The sequence below is a fragment of the Columba livia genome, chromosome 1 (assembly GCF_036013475.1).
Source record: "Columba livia isolate bColLiv1 breed racing homer chromosome 1, bColLiv1.pat.W.v2, whole genome shotgun sequence".
NCBI lineage: Eukaryota > Metazoa > Chordata > Aves > Columbiformes > Columbidae > Columba > Columba livia.
Window position 1 is genome coordinate 198,392,704 of NC_088602.1, and position 21,133 is coordinate 198,413,836.

Consider the following 21,133-nt stretch of genomic DNA (forward strand, 5'->3'; position numbering starts at 1 on the left):
GAATCCTCAGGGCCTTCAAACTAGTAATTTACCACAATTAAACCACTGCTTGTCGTCCTCAGTTTTATTCCACTGCTTGTCCAACTAGTAACCTCTTGCTGACCAGAGATTAGAGACGTCTAACCCAGCTTTTATCCTGTATTCTTGAATTGCCTCTGGTACCCAGGCTTTAGCCTAGCTCAAGCTAGGGTGTTTTTTTGTTTCTTTGTTGCTATGTTTTTTGTTGTTGTTGTTTGTTTGTTTGTTTGTGTTTGTTGGGTTTTTTGGTAGTTTTTCATATACCAACTCTTTGCAGAGATGAACCCAACATGGTTTATAAATTCATTTTTTCCTACTCAGCTTTTCTCCATTGCCTGTGCTGCCAATAACAGATGTTCTGCTGTGGTTCCATTGTCTGTCCTTTTCAATCATTCCCAGTAGCTTCATTCTGTACTGAAATAATCCTGCAGAATTTAAGAGGAGGAGGAATACTTCATTTATGTGAGGTTTTTTTTTCTTTCAGCACTTGTAAGTTTATTGAAAATGCCCCATATTACTGGCTAAGTGGGATATTCATGTGTCCCATCTTATCAGGATTAACCTTTAATAGAATAATTAAGATAATGCTTAAATATTCCCAGGAGTAGGGATGAGTCACATACTGTTGTATTTGCTATAAAATTTTTAAAAGATGTGGAAGAAATGGCTAAGTTATTCCATTTATCAGTAAAGCATCATTGAATATATCCATAATCTGAATAACGAAGGACATGAAGGACTGCAGTTAATAATAGGATGTGTTTGCTTAAGGATTCTTCAGCATTCCTACCACCCTTAGTAATTTCTGAATTTTTCCTTTATGTTGTTCTTTTATTTCATGTTAGCATAAAAGCGCTGAGTGCTTTGTGTTGCACTTCTAAAACAAAATATGTGACCTTTTGGGCTTGTGGCTAAAGCACCAGAAGAATCCACAAATGCTGTAATTGTGTGTAGGTCCTCAAAGGAGCAAATTTTCTCCCTGGAGTGTTCCAGAACTTCTTCCTTGAGAGCCAACAGATATTTAAAGTTTTGGCCATGAATCTTTATCTTGCATTTTCATATTTCTTACTGATCTAAGAGCCAAAGATTGGTCTAGGGCTTGAGCTGGTTTTAACCCAGCATCTCCTACTTGTTCATCAGGTGAGCTTAGAGAGTTCCTTTTCCTTTCCATGTGTGAAAACAAAAGGGTTTATAGTATCTGTCTTAAAGACGTACTAGTCCTTCTAGTTCAATATTATCTGATGTGGAAATTAAGAAAAAACGCAGAACTATTATGTAAAAGCTAAGAATGGCCATTTAGTAAAAATAGCATTTTGGTAAAAGAACTTTTAGCCAGTATATTATGTAGCAAGGGATTTTGTATTTAGAGTTATCATCTACTTAACTGGGGCATTTGTATGGCTCTGTCACCATACTATTAGAATAATCACAGTTTTTAATGGATGTATATTCATTTAGTTGCGTGATAAGGAGGTGCTATAATGTGCATTTTACATATGAGCTAGGGGAAGGGTGGACTTTGAGCGTGTCCCACATTTTCAGGAGCACCCCAAAGCATACTTACTTTCAGTTTGGGTGGGCACCAGTGTGTTGGATGCAGACCCCAGCAGCCTTCACATGTCCTCTTCACCTACAAGTGATGTCGTGTCATCTGTGTCAAACTAACAAGACAGCCTAAAATGCTTCCTAGAAAGACCTCAGCTCTGCTGGACCTTGGGAACCAACCATGTCTTGGCTGCTGATGGTTTCAGGCAGTTCAGGTACAGAGCGGGCAGAGCCTGAGTCACTCAAGATTGAGCAGTAACACTAGTAAATCAGCAAGTGTGAACCCAACTTCTAGGTCTGAATCCTAATGACTTTAACAATTGCCATTCCTGTTTTTCTAGCGCTGTATTGAGGTTGGTATTCAGTTTGATTTTTTGTGTGTGTGTACAACAAAACAACAGGAAGCTGGTAGAAAAATCTTAGAAATGTTTTCTGGGAATATTTCAGGAAACTGATAGATACAAAGAACTGTCAATACACTCAAGAAAAATGTGTCTTGGTCATAATCCTGCAGCAAATGACATGTCAACACATAAACTGTGTTCATACATAAGACAGCTCCTCCCCACCACATAATGTACATTTGTGTCTTCAATTCCTACTGTATAGTTTCAAATATTTGCCAAAATAATTCACAAGAATGTCCAGAATAAACTGTCAGAAACAATTACTTGATGAAGGATGCTGTATAACTAATGCCATTTTGTAATTATTAACTGCAATATACAGAAATCTTTGTAGGCAGATAGTCCTACAAACAATCAGTATAATTAACAAAAGAGTGTAAACAGCTGTTTTCCTTAGTCAGAGTATCAAATATTTGAATGTAATAATAAAAAAAAATCCTTTATTAGCCTATCACAGTGACAATAACACCGTGTTTCTTTACTGTTTGAACGGATTGTTCTTTGTGTCGTTCCCATTCCTCATCATCTTTGTCCAGATCAAAAGTTTCTGGATAAATGGGCAGCTTGTCTTTTGGGCACTCCTCGTAGTAGCTCCGAACGTATTTTCCAACAGACCATCCTTTGTATTCCTCAGGCATTTTGCATTCTAGGCCATTGTAGTGAACATCGTAGTGATGCTTCAGCCAGTAGAAAAGATAATGAATGTTGTAATCACATCTCCAAGGATTCTCTCTCAGCCACAGTATTTTCAGAAAGTATAGATCTTCCAGTACTCCATATTCAAAATTCTGCAAGCTGTTGTTTGATAGATCCAGCTCCTCTAAGTTATTGAGGCCTGAGAAAGCAGCTAGCCAACAGAAAAATAGTTATTGGTACCTCATAAAGATAAGTTAGGAGAAAACATGCATATCTGCAAGAGGAAAAACATTTTCATAATTATACATTTATTAGGGTTTTCTCAGCTGAAGGCTTCAAAAAAGGCTTTTGAAGCGCTGAACTTTAAAATATGGCTTGTGCCTTGAGAAGGGACTTATCGGTATAAACATATCGACATTAGGGGACTTGTACTGCTGGTAAAGTTAGAAAACGCTTAATGAGCATGCACGAATTCAGAACAGGGACAGTGAAGGTGAAGTTTGCTGTTATTGCTGTGATACAGAAGTAGAAATATGGAAATTCATTATGTATTAGGCAATGTGTAGGTCTCATAGCTTTTGTATGTGTGTATTTGCGTGTGTGTGTATAGAACCTTTAAATTAATATTTTAAGATATGGAAGATAATAAACAAGAAGCTTCATCATAATGCCTCTGAGTCACATTTCAGAGAAGAGTTCATACTTTTTACAAGTATACTGTTGCATTTAATGGCAAAAGTCTTGATTTAAATACATTGACTGTGTAATTTTAAACCTCATAAGTACCATCTTATTGATATTACCATTTTCTACTGCTGTTTAGCTTCCAAAATGCTACTAGAGAAGGGTCTTTTTGCTTCATACTTATCTCTCTCCTTGTGTCTTCTTCCAAAAACACATAGGCATTAAGCGAATTGCCAATAAGGCCACTTAAGTGCTAGTAGTATATAACTTAAGAGCAATTATGTAAAGAGATTTTTAAGCCAAAAGAGTTTTAAATCCTTTTGGTTTGTCTGTTACTTTATTGTCCAATATAATTTACAAGCAGCCTCATTATATAACAAGTTTTTCTTAGATTTGGCAAGGATATTTTAAAAAATCACTCAGCTATTTAGCATTTTAGGAAATGATTAGCATTCAGTCTGTGGAATCAAATTCATGCACTTGATGGGTTTAGCATTAGGAAAGGGAAGCTGAAAAGAGGCTTAGTTGACTTCCATGTGAATATATTTCAGTGCAAACCTTTATGAGTTGAGTGGTACAAAAGGTAAAATTTGCACCAACTTCTAGATCTCTAAATCCGTTTTCCCTCACATTTGTATCTGATAGAAACATCATCAAACTTTATAATTAATAAAACACAAATCACTTTTTAATGAGTATTTAAAATTATTCTTACCAGGATCAATGTAAGCTATTCCATTACTGTTTAGGTTTAATGTCTTCAGTTCACTGACATCTTCAAACTCTTTGGCTCGTAGTTGTCTGATTTTGTTGCTGGACAAATCAAGTTTAACTATATCTGGAGGTATATTACCCGGAACTTTCTTTAAATCTTAAAAAACAAAAAAGACAAAACTTGTGTCAGCTTTTGATTATTCTAACTGCTTAGGTATTACAGTTGCATACCACACAGGGTTCTGTCAGTTTAGCATTGGTTCTTGTTTTCTTTCACTTTTATCCCTACTACTAGTGTCAACATGTATTTTGAACCTTTGGATTTCATTTCTTTGTTCACTTGTATCTTCACATTTAATGTGAAAATTGCTTTCTTCATTACTGCTTATAGTAAAGCCTCTTTCTGTGGTTTATATTTTTATTTTAATAGAACTGTGCTATTCATTCACATAGGGATAGGGTAGGTAGTGAAGATACTATACTACTAAAAAGTATGTGTGAAGGGTTCAATAATTTAAAGACAAAAACAGAGTAACTATATTAAAAAATGTTCATTAGTATGAAATTATAGTGTGCTGTGTTACATTCTTTGTTTTGTGTTGCCAAAAGGTATAATGTTATCAATTTTATCAGCAATAAAAATGTTAGGTTTTGTAGCATTTATAGTAATAAATTTATAGTTATAACTGTAGTTCTGTAGTGGTTTAGAAATATGTAAGACTTTATAGTTGTTATGATAGTTACAGTTATTATATGTCCAGTCGGCATAGTGTCATTCTGTCTTTCTGTTTGTCTGTCCTACTCGTATCATTTGCTTTACCAAAGCAGCCAAGCCCTTCTCAGTTGTCTGTGTGTGTCTCCTCACAGTGTTCCTTGTGAAGGAGTTAGAAAGAAGAGCTTCCAGTCCACATCCTTGAGAAGTGCAAACTGTGGTTTGAGTCCTCTCAGAACAGTGTTAATAAACCCGAACTCCAGGATTATGTTTATTCAATGAGTGTTCTAATCCTGGGCTGTTATTACAAGAAAATGGGCAGTATCTCGTATTTGACCATCTTTGAATGAAAGCAAGTAGTTTCTGGATTTGTGCTGAGATTTGTGTTGTCAGTGTACTTCCGAGTTCTGAAGATGTCTAATGCATCAGATATCCTCAAGACTGAAGGAATATACCAGAATCTCTCTGTCTTATATCTGATTTTGAGCAGAAGTTTGATATTATAAATACATAAATATTATAACTGCTCCATCCTGCTCTGATTGGAGCGCTTCCTGCTTGTGCAGATGTCAAAGTTTCAGGGCCTATTTATCACCAAATGAATGCAAATAATGCTTGAATGCAGAGACTCGGAGAGTTTGGCAGTACTAGAAAGCAGATTTTTTCAACTGCTGTTGCAAATTCGAATTCTTCTGCAGGAAAGTAAACAGAAGATGCTTTTGCATCCAAGTTTTGTTGCTTTTTTAAGTAAAAAAGAATCAAGGATATAGGATACTTTCATTCTGAAGTGCTGAAAGATTGGGGGTGTCACTGGTCTGATGAGATATGAATAAGTAGTTCTTCAAAAAGGAGAACATATACATGATTATATGTATTTTTTAAGATGTTTCTTTCATGAGCTTTCTAGCATTAATTGTAAGCTGCTGACCTGTTGTTGTATCTCCTTAGAGATATATATAGTACTGGTATACTGCTTGTCACTCCATCCCCTCCATTGTAAAGGAATAACGGATTGCAGCTTTTCATGTCATCTTACTGGTTTGGAAACTGATGCACCTTTTTCACTGCTCTGAAATCTTGTCCATGTGGATTTAGAGAAATTTTTGTGTTTTCCCAGGTTTTTGGGTGCAGTATACTCATATTTCTGATGAAAATTCCAATAAAATTTTACATCTGCTGCACAGTAATTATATGCAAAGATAGTAAGTACAATGCTTTCATCAAACATTACCATATGTTCAGAAATCCCAAATGTCCATGGGATATCTGCGTCCAGCTGTCAAACATATGCACAGTAGATCTGATACTTCCCCAAAAATATTGAATGTACCCTATGTGTCCATGTTCGGCATTCAGGAAGCCCTGGACTGATAAACTTAGTTCTTGACCTGAAGGACGGAGTCCCTGCACCCTCTAGTACACTCACGTAGGGGTTGAAGTAACTATTCCTTCATTATTAGTACTAAAGACAGTAAATATTTTTTAAATACTGTAAAAGCCTGTGAAACTCTCATGAAGAACAGACCACATTGAATGTCTCTGTGAACTTAAAGAAAAAGTAACATGTTTGTTGCTAAAATTTTTTGCCCGTATTCATCTATTCAGCTCATCTCTTTGATGCCACTAAATGGGGAGAGCTGGAAAGTCAGTCTTTTTATATATTAAGGTTATAATACATGCCTGTTTTATTTCAATGGCACAGTTTACTGGAGACATAAGGTGATGATATAATTAAGATCCTATAAAGGATAATTAAGACTGTAATCTGTAATCTAATAATTAAGATCCTATCCACAAGGAAAGGTAAGGTAGCTGAATATTCAGAAATTAAAGTTAGCCAGTAAAAAAAGCATAAATCTTTAACAAAAGAGAGGTAGTAGTTGCATGGTAAAACAAAGAGAAAAGTGAGCCATAAGAAGAAGAAAACAATTTAACAGGGTGGAAAAAAGTTCAAATGTGGACGATTTATTATGACATACATAGTAGATAAACCATGTAATCAAATACTGAAATAGATAATCCTTTATATTTAGGTATTGCCTCCTTATACTGAGCATATCTCTGGCACTAAGGTCCAAAAATAAGGGCATGCAGAGTTGTTACTTAAATTTAAGTCACTATTAAAGCAAACAAAAGTTTAGCAAACACATTGCAAGATACAAGTGGGCAAAACACGCTGCAGTGATTGGGAACTGCAGGCTGGGCTTTGCAAAAGTCAGGGAAAAAATGCTTGCAATTTTGGCTAGTTCTTGTGATGCTTTTTAGTTCAGATTTGTAATGTTAAAGAACGACTCCCTTCTGAATTGTTTTGTTATTGGTTTTGTTTCACCATGGGATAAAATATGGGAAATATAAAGCATGAATTAATGTGCACTTTTGTGTTGATGTGTGCCCCAGCTCGTTTACCCTTAAGGCTTAACTGTGGCTTTTAGGAGCCTGAGAAGGATTTAGGAATGGAACGGATCCAAATGTCTAAAAAACATTTCTTGAAGGCCCTTCAAAATGTTTGCTGGGTGCTGGGAAGAAGAGCGAAGAGTGGAGGCGTTTCTTTATGAACAAAAGCACATGATTTCTTCCTTTAGTAGAAGAAATCTTGCACAGAAAATGTGAGGAGGCAATGGCTCCTCTCCTTTGCAATCAGGTTCCTCTGGGCATTGGAAGCATAGCTGGCTGCTCCAGTCCTGCTTCACAAAGTTGTTGCCATCTTTGTGTTTGTACACTGGAAAGAAGAAAAGACAATCTGTGCTTTTCTCTATCAGTACAACAGTTTCAGCACTGCTGTAATGTGACTGTATGTTTATAGTTGTGAAATCAGACTAGTGAGATGCTGGTCCCTCAGTAACTTATGTATGTGCTTAATTTTATTCCTGTTGATTTCTCTTGCATATTTTCTACTAGAGCACTAAAGAATATCTGTGGAATTGGGGCTGCAGAGTAGAGGTAAAATGCAGAAAGAATTCCTACTTGTTGCTTGCAGTCAGGAGAGAAAAACAGCAGTTAAAGTTAGTAGAGTGAGTACTAGTGCTAAATTAATTTGCTTTAAATAATATGTGAATAAATGCTGTAAGAGAGCAACAATATTAAAATATTTCAGTTATAAGGACAGATACAAACCTTTTCTTTTGCAGTTCAGAGTTGGTACAGGAAACACATACATGTGGCACAAAGAGGAATCAAATTCTGGTTTGACAGCTTCAGGCTTCTGTTTTATGTTTTGGGGGTCCTGCCTGTCCTCTTCACTACATAGCTGTTCAGTTTTTATCTGCTTTAGCTTTTGGTTTTTCAGTTCTATTGGGTGCACACACTTGGCATAATTTCCCAAATTCCTGTTAGTTGGAACCTGTAGCATTGCAACAAGAGTTTCTAGTTCACAGTTGCAATGCCAGGGATTATCATAAAGACGTAGGTAGTTTAGACTGGGAGTATAAATAAAAATCTCCTCGGATAAACTCTTAATTTGGTTATGCTGAAGTAAGAGTGTGGTAAGTTTATTCAAACCAAAAAAAGCCTCACTCTCAATTTTTGATATTTCATTCTGCTGTAAATCCAGACTTTTCAGTGCTTTATACCTGGAAAACATATTATTCTTCAGTTTACGAATCTTGTTTCTTGCTAGCAGCATGTGTTTTAAATCCTCTGGCCAATCAGGTGCCACAAAAATCAACTTTCTTTCCTGACAATCTATATATTTCTCATGAAGGTAAGTGTATATATCACATGCTAGACCCCGGGCATTGCGCTTAACAGTGCTAGATGCTTTCCTTAAGATGTTTTCCCTTTCATTGTTTCTCAAACTCCTGTTCCTTGTCTTCCTACAGTCTGACGCTTTACAAAGAAGTAGTAGTAGTATAATAGTAACTACTTGCATCCTGACATTCAGCTGGCCCCAGTGGTTTTCTGTGGCAGCTGGAACAGTTGAAATTTTTGGATGGTCTTAATCAGTGTTGTACAGATTTGAGGCAGCACAGCTGGCGTGTGTGGGATCCCTGTGTTGGAAGAAAAATCAAACATTAGAACAGATGAAACAGGCATTTTCATGGAGGCTTGTACGTAATATGTAGGCTTCAGTCAAGTACTCAATCATCGCACAACTTGGAACTTCACAAATACTTTGAAGATTTAATGTCCTTTCTCTTTTTTGTTGTTGTTTTTACTGTCTCTGGTCTGCTGTCATTCATTCTGAATAAACATGGGAAACTATATGGACCAATCTGTAACTGATCTTTGTTAGAAGATTCTCATGTATTCAGGAAAATGACATCAGTCTGAATCTTCTTTGTATTTAAGTCAAGCTCAGAAAATGAGCTTGAAGTTGATATTTTCCAGGTTTTTGGGTGGTGACCCACTGGAACACATCCAGAGCCAGACCGGGGAAAGGCATTCAGTGCCTGTCAAACACCCAATTCAGACAGCGCTCAAGTGTGGACTTGTTTTCAGATTGAGCCCCAATTTATCATAACTAGCCATGCTACTGCCAAGTGTCTCTCACGGTCCATGTCAGGTGGGCAAAGTTGGCTGGACTGCTCTGAGCAGGACCCAAAAATACTCTTTTGCAAGAGCCCCTGACACTGTGTGTCACCTGGGCACAGGCAGAGTCCTAAGAGAACCTGCGGGTCCTGGCTGGGACCTGCTTCAAACCACTGCCATGTCTGCCCACTGGAAGACAGAGAGTACAGAGGGGTGAGCCAGAAGCTTTTGCCTTTCCAAACATGTTCATTAGGAGTTATTACTGGGGAAGAGAAGGACTGGTCCCTGCAACCATGTCCAAAATTGCCTCCGTACTTTTAGTAATAATTTGGCCTATGATCCCTCTTGAAACACTACTCCTGTGCACTGCCGTGTTCCTCCATTTTCAGTGAAATTTGGCCACAAGGTTGTGTTTCCTTAAAAACATTTTAACCCATTAGTTTTTTGTATTTTCTAACTTTTTTCAGTCTCACAAATTTCCTACTTTTGCTAGTCAGTATAATTCCTTCTGAAACTTTTTTTTCAGTTCTTCACTGTTTGGCTTAACTACTTAGTGACTTTTTGCACTGTGACTGTGGATATGTTTGCGTTATGCTCAGTCCTTTTTGACCTTAGCAACTGGGAAGGTACTGAATCCCAGTCTTGAGTGCAGATCATTACACAGATGTTCTCTTTCTAAAATACTGTTGTTTTGGGTTCAAAATAGTTTTTATCTGGAGGAAAGGAAGTGCAATTAATCAACTAATATCAGGTAAAATACTTTTGAAAGCAAATACATTTTTTATTTTTAAACAAATTGGTAGATCAGTTTAAACCACATCTCGACTGTAGGATGTTCTCCGTATTCATGCAGTTCTGACTCATTAGACAGCTGGACCAGTCCACGCTGCTGCATCTCTAATCCATGCGGCCAGTTGTTAATATGACCTTTGAAAACACATGGATTGGTTTCTCCATTTTGTTCCTCGTTGCCAGTTGTCTGTCTGCATTCAGATTCTGTTAGTTCACAGTGTGAATGAGTATTTGCATTGATGGCATTATCCCTTATGTGAAAAATGAAATTTTATTTGATACATTTTGGCATCTATATGCCAGTCAGTGTAAACTGATGATGTGTTTTAATAACTGGAATCATAACTGAGATCCACGGTGTTGTTTTGAACTGTTCACTGTTCTGGTAATGTGAGAGCTCATTCTATTCAGGAGAGCTTGGAAACAGAAAAAGAAGTTGAGGGAGGAAAGGTAATAAGTAATTATGACAATATTCTTTCGTCTTCCTTTCCACCTCCTGAGTCTGAACTGGAATTTTTTACTAGTATTACATTCAGTCTGCTAACTAAATCATACTCAGTTATAATACCAAAATGAGCAGCTGCTTTCAGGTTTACATGTAAAATTATAACTATGTCTCATTTAGTGCTAGGGCAAAAAACCTACAAGAGGTGTGTCATTTCTGTGGCTTAGCAGCCTTAAGGATGATTTTAATTGTCTAGGTTATTCTGAGTTGTGCAATCCCTCTCAGTATCATTCTACTCTTCAGAAATGCACTGAGTTAGACAGTGTTACAGGGTATCAGTGAAGTCACAGTCCCCATAGAAAACAATATAGAGATCTATTGCACTAATTCTTGTTTGCAATTGAAAACACGTATTTGGCTTATCATGTTTTTAAAGATTTTAAAAACATATTTTTTGAACTCTATAAACCTTTCATACTGCGTTTTCTATATTAGGTATCTTTATCAGGTCTATTTTTTTCATTTTGGCTTAGACAGATCAGTTCTTTTTGAAGAGTAAGGCAAAAAGTATTATTATATTTAATAGAAGTTTTTACATCTTTACCTTGAAGGATAGACTCAAAATTTGGCAGAAGAGTGGCTGAAGGGATGTGTAAGTGTTGTTTCTAGTGCCACACATCTTTCAATATTTTGTTAGGATTGCAACTATCTCTGCAAAATAGGAGTTTCTAAAAACAATAGTTTGTATGCACACAGAAGAGGCTGTCTCAGGCAGCTAAATCCTCTGAAATTCCCTACCTGCAGAAGATAAGCAGGGCTTTTCCTACAATTGGTCCCATTGCTGCACCTCTACTTTCAGAGCTAAAAAAAAATTCATGTCTATAATTAGATACTGGTGTCATAATGTATGGGTGGAAGGGACAGATAAACGTGTGTGAAAAACTTAATTCTGGCATTTCCTACCAGCAAATTGCTTAATTGGGTAGCTTTCTCATCCTTCGGTAACGTAGGACTGAAAACCACTGGATCCTAAACCAGCCATTAGCTGTTGGAGTGTAAGAGACATTTCCTCAGCACAGCTTGCTCCGACTTTGTATTCTACTTTTGGTTTATTGTGCTTTCTTCTCAGTAATCTGCTGTGTCCTTGGTTTCAGGGAGGATATCGGCCTAGATGGACTGATTCTGTAATAGGAATTCTTATGTTTGTGTAGTACACCGAGAATTTGAACTGTTCACCTTTAATATGACTTTTTTTCTTTTTAATTATTATTTTTAGGTGAATGTAGGAATTTGCAAGAGTTAAATCTCTCTGAATGCCAGGGATTAAATGTAAGTACTACAGACTTTTTCCATGAATTCTAACATGCTGAGAAGAAAGGTTTTTCTAAAGTGCTGTGATTGTTTGGGTACACAAATCTTCCTGATAAAAAGTAAAGTCTTCTGCTCTTAGGTACTTTGAAAATGGAGTTTAGTAGGATTCAGAGATACTCAGCATAGTTCTCATTTTTTTTCTACGGTGCCAGGGCAAAATGATATGTGAAATCTAAATTAATTTTCATAAATAGGCTTCAAAACTGCATCAGTCTGGGGGGAAGTTTTCTTCTGTTATTTTGAGTTTGGAGTTGTCAACATCAGTACATTTTAATCCTATATTGTTTCCAAGCTCCTTTATTCTTTCATTCAGTAGTACACTTGCGTTCTAAAAGTGCCTCACTAAATCTCTAGACATTTGTGAGAGCCTTTACTTGATAGGCGTCTAAGTATGCAATCACAATTATGTATTTGTCCATTCTTTTTTCTTCCACGTTTACAGTTTTCTCTTGCTTCCATTAACTCTAAGTAGTGTTTTTTATTGCTCTTTGATGGAAAAAACAATGTTTGACTCTATCTTAACTAAGAATTTCTCAGAAACAAAACTGGTATGTGCAATTATTTCTAATAATAAAATCAATCTAAGAATAAAATAAATATGTATTTTTATAGAAATTGTAGTTCTTAATAGATTTGTATAATGCATACATCCCTTTATAGGCTATTTATAGTGTTAAGCATATAAACAAATAATTTAGTATAGTTTAGTTGTCTTTGTAGTGTACTTCCAAGGGTCTAGCCCAGAAATGCGCCAGTATTTGAAGGTTTTAAAAATGACCAGGGATGAACTGAAGCTTATGAACTTCATACAAAAATGGCCTATGATGATTGAGTTAGAAAGGCAAGAGCTGCAGAAGAGTCATTAGGTCCTAATTTAAAATACTCTGGTTTGGTTCTGCTTTATGTATATCTTCACCTCTGTCTATCCTGCTGCACAACACAATATGTGCTCTATGATATTAGAAGCACAGCGTAATATTTAGAGTTTGTATGCTTCTCAAGGATCATGTTGACTGTAGGTTCCTGTATGAAGGCACTAAGTTAAAGAGGGCCAGGGCTTGCCAAATTGCCAGACTGAAACATGGTTTCATAACCATCCCTTCTGTTGGGTTGGTAGCTTGCTCTCTGACATAATACACATTTGGTCACACCAGCAAGCACATTCCTGGGCAATGCCGGGGCCTGGTTCACGGGGCAGCAGGGACTCGCCGATTACACTCTTGCCAATACAGCCTAGGATGCAGTTGGCCACCTTTTTCAGAAGGGCACACATTGGAATTGTTATTCACCAGGACTCTGAGGTCAGAGTGTTTGACAGCTGCTTTCTGTCCCATGTCTGTATTGTTGCATGGGATTATTCCAACCTAGATACAGAAATTTGCATTTGCTTTTGCTGAACTTCATGAGGTTTCTGTCAGTCCGTTTTTCCAGATGAGATCTCTCTGAGTAGCAGTTCTAGCCACAAGTGTACTGACACTCACCCCAGTTTGGAGTAATTTGTCAATTTGCTGAGAATGTACTCTATTTCTATCGTCCAAACCATTTATAAAGACATTTAACAGTACTGGCCCCCTATTGACCCCTGAGGGATGCCGGCTGCCACAGGCCATCAGTGGGACTTATCACCAGTGGTGACATCCCTTAGGCCTGGCAGACCAGGCAATTTTCACTCACCTTGAAGTCTGCTTATAAAGCCTTTATTGTACCAATTTAACTATGAAGGATACTGTGGCCTGTGTTGAAGGCCTTGCTAAGTCATGATACACAGCAGCCACTTTTATCACCTTATCTACAGACCCAGTAATTTCATCAGAGAAAACTATCGCCTTAGTGAGGAATGCTTTGCCCTTGGTAAATCCAAGATGGCTGTTTGCTGTCACTTTTTCATCCTTCATGTGCTTGGACAGTGCTTCAAGGAGGATTTGCTACATAACCTTCCCATGGACTCAGGTGAGACTGACTGCCCTGCAGTTTCCTACATCCTCTTTCCATTTCTTGAAGATGGATGTGACATTTCCTATCTTCCAGTCATCAGGAATCTCCTCTGATTTCCATGGCCTTACAAAGATGAGTGAGGCCTCCCAGTGACAGGACCCAGCTTTCTTAGTACTCTTGGATGCTTCCTGTCTCGTGCCATTTCCTCAGGTGCTCCCTGACATCGTCTTCTTCTGCCACGGGTATTGCTTCACTCCCACAGCCTCTGCTAGTAGGCTTCTGGGAGCCACCTGGGAAGCCTTAACACAAGCCTTAGCAGTAAAAACCAAGCCAAAAATCACTGGGTACCTTGGCCTTGAAGATCAACCGCTCTCCTGGGCCCCTTTGCCCTCCAGGGCTGTCTGCCATAAGATCCTGTTAAGAAGATCCCTAAACAAGCCAGAATCTGCTTTCAAGTTCAAGGTTTTGCTTCTACAATTTGTTCAGTTTTCTTCTTTCAGGATTTTAAACTACTCATTTACATGATTGCAGTAACCAAAGCCACGCTAGTTCTCAGCGTCCTTGACCATCTTTTCCTTGTTTGTGAAACAAGTCCAGAAGAACATGTGGTGTAGACCACTTGTCAGTCACCTGGATCAAGAAATTGTCTTCAACACACTCTAGAAGTCTCCTGGAGTGTTTGTGCCCAGCCATATTGTTCTTCCAGCAGATATCAGAGTGGTTAAAGTCTCTCATGAGTAACCAGGATAGGCAATTGTAACATGTTCTTCAGCTGTCCATTAAAGGTTTCATTTGCCTTCTTTTCTTGATCAACCAGTGTGCAGCAGATACCTACCACAATGTAATTCTCATAGGTCGAGCCTCTAGTCCTTATAAATAAGCTCTTGACTGACCTGTCACCGATACCAATGCAAAGCTCCATGCATTTAGGAATAACTTTGCATAGAGTACAACCTGTCCTCACCTTCCTGGGCTGTCATCCCTAAATATTCTGTAACCATTCCTTGCAGCCCTCCAGTTATGTGTGCTACCCCTTTGCGTCTCTGGAATCCAAATCATAGCTCTGCACCTGTGTGTGGACTTTGATCCCTACTGATTGATTCCCGTGCTACAAGTGTTTGTGTTCAGACACTTGAAGTGGACCTCTGGTTCTGCTGCTTTCACAGGGAAGGTTTCAGAGTTTTCCCCATCATGCTGTCCCCCCAGTGCTTTCTGACCTCTCCCTGTGCCTTCAGTTTGCTTCAGGTCATGGTTACCTTTGTCAATATACCTCTTTTTACTGATATTACCTCTCTCAAATCTTTCGTTGCAGGAATACAGTTCAAAAGTACAAACTATCCTCCAAGTTGATTGGTATTGAATTTTCAGCTATCTTGATGGTCCTTTTGCCTGATAACTGAAATATAGTGAAAATGTGAACACAACATGGCAAAAGAAGCAAACTCAACTATAACATTTCCATATATAAATGCAGAATTTTTGCCTTTCTATTATGTAGACATGTATCATGAAAATTTCTTCATACTATGAGAATTCTTCCCATTATATTCTGTTGGAATGATATGTAAAACAATTTAGGTAGTACCACTTTTGCAGGTCGGTGGAACATGGAAGCCTTATAATTACTCAAATCTAATGTTCCATCCAAAGGGTAGAACTAAACAGGAATAATTTTGTAAATTATATTGCTGTTCAGAGAATTGTGCCAGAGTTTATGGAGAAAATTCACCAGAGGTTTTAGATACCAGGGTATCAAGAATCTTGGTTTAGCAAAATATGTAAGCATGTGCTAACCTTCAGTGATGCGAAAAGTCCCCTGTGTTCCGTAGGACTGCGTAGTGTATAATGTTTCCTTGAACTGGAATGTTAAAATTACCATACTTCAAGTGAGTAACAGTAGCATCATGTGCCTCAGTATTGTACTTTGACACTTCCAAAGAAAATGGCTGTGATGTATAAAAGTTATGATGATGATTTAAAGATACTTATTCATGTTTTTTCCCTTGTTAGTCTGCACAAAAAAAAATAGATAAATTAATAGAAATGTAATTTTAATGTGCTTCTGGATTTTTTTTTTTCAATTGTTATTCAGGATGAATCAATGAGAGTCATATCAGAAGGCTGCAGAGCTCTTCTCTATTTAAATCTGTCATATACAGATATTACTAATGGAACACTACGACTATTGTCAAGGTAAAATTAAACAGAAATACAAAAGTGTGTTTTAATCTTGCAGGAAACTGTGAGGCATGTGCAGTAGAAATAATCTTTTTGACTGATTTACAGAATTCTGCCTGATATACAAAATGGAAAAAGTGCCCCATACATTTGACTTAGATAGCAGTTCTTTTCTCTTTTTAGTAAAATTAAATATATACGCCAGATTATGCTTTATATTTCAGAGTTTTACAGAAACTTTTAAAACGACATGCTGCCCCAAAATTTCTTGGCCATGTCCAGTTACTTATGATGATGCAAGAAGTTCGCAAGTTAGACATTCTTAAAAATTTATTTATTGTGGATAGATGTATTGTGCGAGCCAAGGCCTTGTGTGACAACTGCAAAATCACTGGTCTGAAGGCAGAGAATTTACATTCTTACAGAGTTCTGCCATTCCTGTTTTAGACGCTTCCTTCAATGACACTCGAAGTTTGCCCGGTAGGTAGAACAGCTGCATTAAAATCTACCAGAAAGGTGAAGAAGCTTTCTGGTCTGTGACAGCAGCCATCACAAAGATGTATACAGATTTGAAGATAGCTGTACATTGTTTCTCTTTCCTATGAGAAAAACTAATGTCTGCCTTTCAACAGCAGCCCCACAGAGTCCAGAAACATGTTTTCCTCTGGCATTTGCATAATGTATTTTGACTTTTGTTTTGCTTAGTCTGTAATACCATATCCTCATACAACTAAGGTTTGTTTTGGCAAAGTTTTCTGATTAGTGTCTCCAATCTCACCATTCATCTCTTAATCAATATTATTCTTGTCATAATCTGTGTTTTCACCATGTTGGTTGATATTTAGTATTCTTACATTCCCATATATTTATGTTGAAGTTTGGAACAGCTGTTCTATAGGTCATCTCAGTCTATGTTATTCTGGTTAACTGAGCATGCTTTTGCCACCAAAAGTCAGAACTGTTGATTTATTTTGATGTGTAAATAGGATGTACCCAGAAAAGAATTCTCCAGAGTGGGTGGAGCTTTCAATGCAATAAAAATGTTTCAAACAAAAGGAGAAATTCTCCACTGACAAAATATATTTTGCTATTAACTTGTACCTCTTTATAAGAAACTTTCTCAGTCATATGTGATGCTTCTGATTTAAAACTATAAGGTACCACTGGTTTCATTGACAAATTTTGGACAAAAAGCAAAGCTCATTGTTTCTGAGATTATGGGAATGTAGAAAAAGTCGCTGTCCTGTGAAGATTTTGATAGCAGGCAAATTTAACAAACATTTCACATGCTATCTCAAAAGCATTAGGTCACCACAGGTCCTGTGTAATAGGGTAACTAATACAAAGTTCTTAGGGGTGGCAGTATTGCATTTCATAATACTGCACTGAGGTTTGCTGTTGTATATCAGATGTCTGTTATTGGAACAAGGAGCAAGTGAAGTGTAGGCTGAACGTGCTCAAAAGCGGTGGGTTTTGATCCTCTCCTACTGTTCCATACAGGCATTTTAACCTCCATATTACTCAACACAGATCAACAGCTACAATTTCCCACCAAAGAGCTCTGTTGCATGGGGTAGACATGAATACTGTCCATCAGGAATAAATGTCAGAAGTTGATTTTGTCAGATTGCTCTAAAACAGCGATCATGAAAGAGCTAATGCCAAAATTAATGGGAAAACCAGAATGACAGAATTCCTGCAGAATTTAGCAGAATTTAGAATTTAGCTAACAAGGATTTCTAGTAGTCTGTGTGCTCAAGCTTAAGGTTTAAGAAAGCTGTCACTTTGAAAATGGCAGAAGGCGGCATGTGTTAACATTCCCAGATCATAAAAATGGGTCATATGACCTGTAAAGAAAATCTGTGTGTCTTCAACAGTACTGCAAGGTTTTGATCACAGTCTTCAAAATGCAGTAAGAAAGGCTTCCCCGTGTCTTAATTCGTGCAATCTTCTAGCCGCATGTACCTTAGAAAGTCTCAGAACTGCTATAGTAAAAAAAACAGTCTCTTAATTTAGTATCTATTTTGTCAGATAAGTTTGGAAATGTGTTCTCTCTGAGTTTGATTTTCCCCACTCATTTCTGTAGAATGTGTCACTAAATGCAAAAAGTCGTATATTTCTATAAAGAAGGCTACTTTTATTTCTGTATTTAAAATTAATTAAATGTTTCCGTTTAAAAAAATGCATCATAAACACATGCTCTGTTATTCTAATATCTGATTCTGATGCACGTCTATCTTGCTTGTTTTCGTTTGTTTTTCATGAAATGTAATCTTATATTTAATTTCTTAATACTTTTGCATTAGCCTTTTTTTTTTTTTTTACAATAACATTATTTTCCAACTTTCTATCTCTTTTTTGCGTGTGTTTAGCTCAAGTTAGCATGTTTCCCCACTCTATATTGAAAGTAGAAAGTCAGTTCCAAAAACGTATGCCACTCCTTAAGCAGTCAGCTCCTCGGTGGGTGTTCCCATCTTTCTTCAAAATGCCTACTTTTGCTGACTCGCAGAACTGCATGACTGTATTCCTACAACTAAAAGTCTACCAGGGCAGCACGTCCTAATTTTAGGTTTGGATTTTCTGTATGCTTTCATTTGTGGTGCTCGTGGCAATTATTATTTATTCCAGTTAGAAATGTAGTTCAGTAAAATGAATAGTTTTCAGTATGTTGTAAACCAAATTGCAGATGGAAAGTTAAGTATATTCAGAGTATAGATTTTTGCTTATGCAGGGTGCTGTTGATTAACATTTTCCACTAACACAGTTTGCTTTCTTTCAACTAACATTTCGTATAGAGAAATGTTTTCCAAAAGAACTGATCAAAACCTAACATTGGACGATTCACTTTTGGATAATTCCCTTTTCTATCTCTTTCCATTTTCAGATTCTTCAATAGTACTCTTTTAAATAATTACATGACTTGAGAAGCTCTAACTGCACATTTGTGCTTTTAAGGTCTTTTGATAGAGTTCTGTTTTCATTGCCAGCAGGCACTGCTTGTAAAATCGATGGCAAAGACAGTCCAGCAAATCTGTTCTGAAAAGTCTATTAGCTTTCAAAGCATGCAGAGAAAAATCCCAGTTAATTAAAAAAGTATGCTTTTGCAGTTCTCTGAGATAGATAGCTTTAAAATTATGCTGGTTTCATATGGTGAAACATGTATTATAGTGCTATTCCCCAGTAATTTGCAATGCAAGGAGCAGAGGAAAAAGTGCAGCACAAGAAAGGGACTTTCAGACTTGAGCAAGGAGAGAATTCTATTTCATATCAAACATCTCTACAGCAATTTTCAAAATACTTGAACTATGGTATTCTATGTTCTTTTGATTCTGTAACATACCCTTGTAATAATTTGCTCTCCTTTTTTTTTCCCACAAAGCAGCTTCCACAATTTACAGTATCTGAGTTTAGCTCACTGCAGAAAATTCACAGACAAAGGTTTACTGTACCTGGGCTCTGGAAAAGGCTGTCACAAGCTCATCTACTTGGACCTTTCAGGTTGCATTCAGGTTTGTAGTTCACGTCTTTCTTCCATTCAGTGAAGAAGAGAATCCTTTATATGACTGGCTGCATCCTGCATTCATGGTATACTGAAGTAGAACAAGCACTGCAGCAGACTTCCAGGGTTTTGAATTACATGACTACAGCTGTTTAAATTTTACTAAGGAATAATAGCACTATAGGTTTGGATCGCTTCCAACAAACTGTCAGATCTATAAACAACTAGTACTTACTGCATAATGAGAACAAGGCTTGCATTTTGTAGACTAATTCTGTGCCATGATTAGTTAGGATTTTAAATCAGGAGCTTTGGCAATGAAGTTTTTACTAAGATATTAAAAAAAAGAAAAGCCAATCTGCACTGGTAAAAAATTTACACTTGATTTCCTGAGAAGGAAATTAATTAAAAAGTGAACTTTTGTCACTGTTTTATATTGGTTTAATATATAAATTGAAGTAGTATTTATAACTGCAATCTAAAAACTGTTAATATTTTGGTTTATTTTAGTCTCCTGCTAAGCTTCTAAAGAAAACCAAGGTTTTACAATCTGGTACTGTTTTAAAAACTTTCAAATACATACTGGATCTTGAAACATATCTCAAAAGCAGCATGAAATGCTAAACTGTAAGGCAATAAAAGTCTGCCAGTCTTTTAATAAAGAACCCACATGTATTTCTTTGTACACTGGGAAGATTCTACAAAGTACACGTGAAATGATGAAGAGATGGAGTCTAAGGAATACAGCAGTTGAACTTTCCATCTCACAAAACCTTTTCAGAAGCAAGGATGAAGGCAGATGGGGGCACAGGCTTGTTCTGACTGCTCCTTATTGTGTCTATTTCTTGCTCCTGAGAACCAGGCTGAGACTATTGTGCAGTGACAGTATGAAATTTGAAATGAGGGCTGAGGCTGGAGGAAAAGTAAAGAACTACTTACCTCTGAGTTACTTTTTCAAGATGCCAGGAACTGGTTATTTTTCCCCAAAGCAACATTCCTGCTTGTTCAGAAGTGTAATAATGATCTGTAAGGATCTGCCTCTAGAAAGCAAGGTCTAGGAGTAGTCAGAGAAAAGTGATCATCATTGAACTGGGAAAACCACAATCCTCCCCTTTCCAGAGGAAACTGGGTTTGCTCACCAGAGTATTTGAGAGCTCTGAAAGGGATTCCACAGCTTCCTCCATTTTGGGTTTCCCAATTCTGGAACAGAGCTTAATGATTATGACTGAGTACTTGAGTAAACAGTTAAAACCAAAACCAGCATCAAGTTGCATCACCATTGCAAAAAGCATTTTAATAAGATAGAACTCTTTTTTTTTTCCCCTCCCTTTCCCGCCCCCCCCCTCATTGGATGAACTAAACTGAAGGAAACTTCTGTAAGGCTAATGTTTCAGAATTCATTAGAAAAATATAGTGAAGCTAGCGTAGAAACATTTAAAGTGTTCCATAGAACAGAATATATATTAAATAGATTATATTTTTTTCCTCTTTTTTCATGTTTCCTGTTTTTTTTTCCGTTATTTTAACATCACAGTTCTTTTTACATTAGTTCCTATATTGCCATTACTATTGTAGGATTTGTAAGTCTGCTTAGAAAGCCCATCTGTAAAATGGGTGATGATGCTAATGATTTTGTGAGTGGCAACTTGAAGACCAAGGTATTTAAACAGTTTGTTTAAACATAGTTGGGCAGAAAACTGGGAATTAAGCACACATATTCTAGTCTGTTG

At 37.1% G+C, this 21,133-nt stretch overlaps 2 protein-coding genes across 17 annotated transcripts in view; one reads left to right on the top strand and one right to left on the bottom strand.

Moving 5' to 3' along the window:
- Window positions 1-21,133, top strand: part of FBXL13 (F-box and leucine rich repeat protein 13) — a 97,605-nt gene that overhangs the window by 27,477 nt on the left and 48,995 nt on the right. For 6 of the 8 annotated variants that reach the window (XM_065049137.1, XM_065049141.1, XM_065049139.1 and 3 more), the window contains 3 exons: window positions 11,697-11,749; window positions 15,819-15,919; window positions 19,284-19,413. In XM_065049137.1, the coding sequence (XP_064905209.1) occupies window positions 11,697-11,749; window positions 15,819-15,919; window positions 19,284-19,413 (284 nt within the window). The remainder of the gene's footprint in view (window positions 1-11,696; window positions 11,750-15,818; window positions 15,920-19,283; window positions 19,414-21,133) is intronic. The other 2 variants (XM_021296080.2, XM_065049138.1) reach the window with 1 other exon arrangement.
- Window positions 1,970-20,594, bottom strand: LRRC17 (leucine rich repeat containing 17). Of its 9 annotated transcripts, none has more exons than XM_065049152.1 (7): window positions 20,543-20,594; window positions 20,343-20,457; window positions 19,354-19,494; window positions 15,016-15,115; window positions 7,831-8,702; window positions 4,006-4,161; window positions 1,970-2,817 (listed from the first exon to the last, which is right to left on the bottom strand). In XM_065049152.1, the coding sequence occupies exons 5-7, from the start codon at window positions 8,582-8,584 to the stop codon at window positions 2,414-2,416; spliced, it is 1,314 nt and encodes a 437-aa protein (XP_064905224.1). In that variant the 5' UTR covers window positions 8,585-8,702; window positions 15,016-15,115; window positions 19,354-19,494; window positions 20,343-20,457; window positions 20,543-20,594; the 3' UTR covers window positions 1,970-2,413. The 9 variants fall into 9 exon arrangements, with proteins under 9 accessions (XP_064905224.1, XP_064905225.1, XP_064905223.1 ...); XM_065049153.1 differs by lacking the exon at window positions 20,543-20,594 and adding an exon at window positions 15,521-15,737 and having other exon boundaries at window positions 19,354-19,478; window positions 20,343-20,510; XM_065049151.1 differs by lacking the exon at window positions 20,543-20,594 and having other exon boundaries at window positions 20,343-20,506.

Excerpts from the sequence above, each read along its gene's own strand:
- LRRC17 (XM_065049152.1), bottom strand. The coding sequence starts at position 8,584 with ATGCAAGTAGTTACTATTATACTACTACTACTTCTTTGTAAAGCGTCA. Across the intron at positions 4,162-7,830 it reads TCTGAACTGCAAAAGAAAAG|ATTTAAAGAAAGTTCCGGGT; the intron begins GTTTGTATCTGT and ends TTGTTTTTTAAG. Across the intron at positions 2,818-4,005 it reads AATAGCTTACATTGATCCTG|CTGCTTTCTCAGGCCTCAAT; the intron begins GTAAGAATAATT and ends TCTGTTGGCTAG.